This window comes from Monoraphidium neglectum (assembly GCF_000611645.1).
Source record: "Monoraphidium neglectum strain SAG 48.87 unplaced genomic scaffold scaffold05027, whole genome shotgun sequence".
NCBI classification, from domain to species: domain Eukaryota; kingdom Viridiplantae; phylum Chlorophyta; class Chlorophyceae; order Sphaeropleales; family Selenastraceae; genus Monoraphidium; species Monoraphidium neglectum.
This window is the reverse complement of record NW_014008603.1, coordinates 1-3,666: the sequence shown is the minus strand read 5'-3', so window position 1 is coordinate 3,666 and position 3,666 is coordinate 1. Positions and strand designations below refer to the sequence as shown.

The 3,666-nt window shown below is 64.3% G+C and overlaps 2 protein-coding genes across 2 annotated transcripts; both read right to left on the bottom strand.

The window, feature by feature from the left end:
* Positions 1-38: 38 nt before the first annotated feature.
* Positions 39-1,574, bottom strand: MNEG_15097 (hypothetical protein; the record flags this gene model as incomplete). The annotated part of the gene is made up of 4 exons (XM_014036433.1): positions 39-441; positions 605-673; positions 956-1,144; positions 1,369-1,574. The coding sequence occupies 4 exons, from the start codon at positions 1,572-1,574 to the stop codon at positions 39-41; spliced, it is 867 nt and encodes a 288-aa protein (XP_013891887.1).
* Positions 1,575-3,351: 1,777 nt separating this feature from the next.
* Positions 3,352-3,588, bottom strand: MNEG_15096 (hypothetical protein; the record flags this gene model as incomplete). Its single annotated transcript, XM_014036432.1, has 1 exon — positions 3,352-3,588. The coding sequence occupies one exon, from the start codon at positions 3,586-3,588 to the stop codon at positions 3,352-3,354; it is 237 nt and encodes a 78-aa protein (XP_013891886.1).
* Positions 3,589-3,666: the final 78 nt, after the last annotated feature.

Sequence of the window (3,666 nt, the reverse complement as noted above, 5' to 3'; positions counted from 1 at the left end):
GTGTCACAATCGGGCAAAAACAACGTGCCTGCGCCCGATCACCACAGCCAAAACGCAGGCCACGCAGCTGTGCACCGCCCCTTGACAAGGCTGTGACCCCCTCCCACCTGCTTCTCAAAGCTGTACCAATTGAACTGCGACGACACCTCCACGCGCCCCTCCTCCACGCCGCCCGGCGCGGGCTCCTCATGGGCGCACAAGTGGTCGCCCGTGAACAGCGCCTCGTGGGGCCGCGACAGCAGGCACAGGTGGTGGCTGGTGTGGCCGGGCGTGTGGATGATCTGGACATCGTCCCCCCCGTCCGGCAGCGTCCAGGGGCCAGTGCCGGTGAGCTGGACCTCGGACGCGTCCGTGCCCTGCCGGGCCGTCGCCTCGCGCTCGTGGATGACGCGGGAGGCGCCAAAGTGGGAGGCCCAGCGCTGGTGGCCGGCCACGTCGTCCCTGGGGGAGACGCGTGGAGACGACAGAGGCGGTCCACTCGCAGGTTTGGGGATGGGCCATGGGGGACCGGTGCTGGCGGCAAGGTTGAAATAATGCAGCTGAGAGGAAGGGGAGTGAGAGCAAAGCAGCTGGCGCGAAGCTTCTAACGGCCCGGCCTGAGCACCTGTGTGTGAGGAAGAGCCACTTGACGCCGCCGAGCTCGGCTATGCGCTTTGCCAGGACGGGGTTGAACCTAGGGTTGTAGGGTTGGTAGGGGTGAATTGGTCAGGGTGGGTTGATGGGGGGCTGGCGAGGACGGAGGTTGGGGGAAGAGGTTGACAGGCGAGGGAGCCTCCCTCCGCTCTAAAGTCATGGAAAGGCAGTTGCTGGCAACTCAGTTGCAGCGCTGAATGGCGCTGCATGGGACGTTCCAATGTGAGGGCTGCCAAGAGGTGCTTGCAGCACGACTCGCTTTCATGGTGCGTGCGAGCGCGCGCGCGCGCGCGCGCGTGTGTGTGTGTGTGGCGGCGCGCACCTGGGACAGTCAACCATCACGTTTCCTCCCTCTGGGCGCACGATCAGCCAGCTCGCGCCGCCGAACGTTTCCTCTGAGTGCCAGCCGCAGTAGTACACCCCGGGCGCGGCTGTCGGCCAGGGGCGGGGGAGGCCGGCCTGCGCCGCCTTGAGCTCTGCGGGGTCTCTATGAGTTGCGTGTATGGAGAAGCTGCGGCAGGCGCGCACGCGTTTGCAGGGATGGTGCGCGCACGTGTGCGTGTATGTGTGAGGGGAAAGTGTGGGCAGACTGGGGGCGTGTGGGTGGGGAAGATGGGGAGACAATGGCGAGACCGCCTGCTTGCCTCAATGAGCGGGGACCTGGCAACAAGGTGGGGACCTCGCACCAAGCCGCGCGTGCACGGCAGGCTGGCATCACACGTTCTAGTGCCTCACGTGGGGCAGGACAGCACCGCCTGCAGCGCCTCGATGCGTGCGGCGGCGTCCAACGGCTGTGACGTGACGGCCGCCTGCCCGTCCACGTGCTTGAAGGAACCCGGCGCGACCCAGCGGCACGTGGCGCAGTCGATGCAGGTGTGGTCAACGTAAAAGTTACCGGGGGCGTTCTGGATGATCGGGAGGAGGGGGCCAGGGGGAATCATGTGGGGTGTCCCAGGGGTCGTGGTGGCAGGGGGCGCAGGGCGAGCGGCTGCAGTAGCTGGGCAAACTAGCTTTGACCACAGCTGCGACAACTGTAACAAATTGAAGCTCATGCAATGGCATGCTCGTCGTATGTGCAGGATCGTAGCCAAGCTAGCAGGGCGCAGAGCATGCATGCGCAAGCATTGCGGTGCACCCAAGCTGACCTCGGGGCGAGCGTCTCGTGAGGCGTGCGTGGCTGCAAGTGCGGATCCTGCCAGCCTGCGCTTGTAGCGTGGGCCATAAGGACGAGCCGTGTCCAACCTGCACCGGAGATGACGTACGCATGCTGACATGATGACAATCGCACAGATCGCGACGGTGCTTCAAGGTAAGTAGAATATCTGTTTTGCATTTGGTGATGGAGAGATGTTTTTGCTTTTTTATCGGTGTGTTTTGTTTATTGGGAAGCTTGCCCCCTGTCGGCCAGCGGTGTCACCGCACGGTTGGTGACGTGGCAACTGCACAGTGCTGGACTCACTCAGGACGAGAGTGCCGCCTCAAGCTGGTGTTTGGTGACATGTATGTGATCCACCAGTAGTCAAGATGACCGCCTGCTGGGGGCCCGACGTGCCAATGGTTCTTGCAGGGGGCGCAGCGGGCACAGCAGACACCACCAAGCAACAAAGCATACACCACTGAGCAAAGCAACAGACGCAATCGCGGCCGCAATCGAATTTGTCGACAACGGCAGTCACGGTTGACAAAAGTCAACCACACTCTGACTGCTCTTTTGTCAGCAAGGCATGCCGGCGTTGCCGCGCCGAACCGAAGTGACAGCTTGTTGAAGGAGACGTCACAGGGTCCGCGGACACCAAACCCATGCATGACCAAGTTGGCCAGCAGATTGCACGGTTGTATGTAGCTCATCGCCCTGCAGAGGCAAGCCCATGCAGGCCCTGATGGCCTCAGGCAGGTCGCTGAGCCTTTCCTCCCCTGACGTCACTCTGGTGCCTCGCGCCCAATAGTAAGCTCCTCCAACCTTTCACAGGCTTGCCTGCGATATCAACAAATGCTGACTCACTCCCACTCTCTCTCTGTACTATATCAGAGAGAGAGAGAGAGAGAGAGAGAGAGAGAGAGAGAGAGAGACTGTGTGTGTGTTTCTGCCAACTGCGTCATCTACAAATGACGAGCAAACGGCTGCGTTACACAAGCGCACACAGACCATTCAGGCCGCACGCTGTGGGCACATCTGCAGGGTCGGCGTTATACAAAGAGTGCAGTGTGAAGGTGCGCGCGCGGCTGCTCTTGCTGCGATGCTGCAACCTGACCCCGCAGATTGGTAAAGGGAGCATGAGAGGACCTACTAGGCTGCAATACGGTCTGAGTCTGTCGGCGGGCCACGCGCAGTTCTGGCGCGTGCTCAGGAGAAGAGTCAGTGCTGTGGCGCCGCTGCCGCGCGAGCCGAGGCACAGCGCGCTTGCTCGTATGCGTATGCGCCAGGGGGGGCGACGCCCGCGGCGAGGCAGGGGGCGAGGCGCCCACTGTGATGGTCAATGGTTGATGAAATAAGTCATGCCACAAAGAGGTGGGGTAGAGGTGGTGGAAATTCGCGAGGAGGCAGTCAACAGGAGGCACAGCTGCTGCACTGTGTCTAAACCCTCACAAGGCACGGCCATGCAGGCCGCACGGCCGAGGTGTTGCGGAGCCCCGACCAGCAAGGAGGCCGTCGCCGTCGCGGCGCGCGTCGTCGAGCACCGGGGCCCCGGGCACCGGCCGCCCTCGGGGGCCGCTCTCTCACAGCCCCTCCAGCAGCGCGTGCAGCCGGTTGCGCGCCTCGACGCTGCCGCACGGCTCCCCGACCGGCGCCGCGTGCGCCTGCGCGGCAGAGGCGCCCCCGCCGCCGCCCCCCATCGGCCCGCTGATGGCCACGCCCGACACCGTCTTTGGCGCGCCGGCCGAGAGCACCGCGTGAATCGGCGCGCCGGCGCCGGCGCCTGGCTGCAGGTGCACCTTCACGGGCACCAGGTGCATCGTCAGCGTGCCGCCGCCCTGCAGCCACGCCGGCGGCAGCGCGCCGCCGCCCGCGGGCCCGCCGGCGGCGGTCACCGG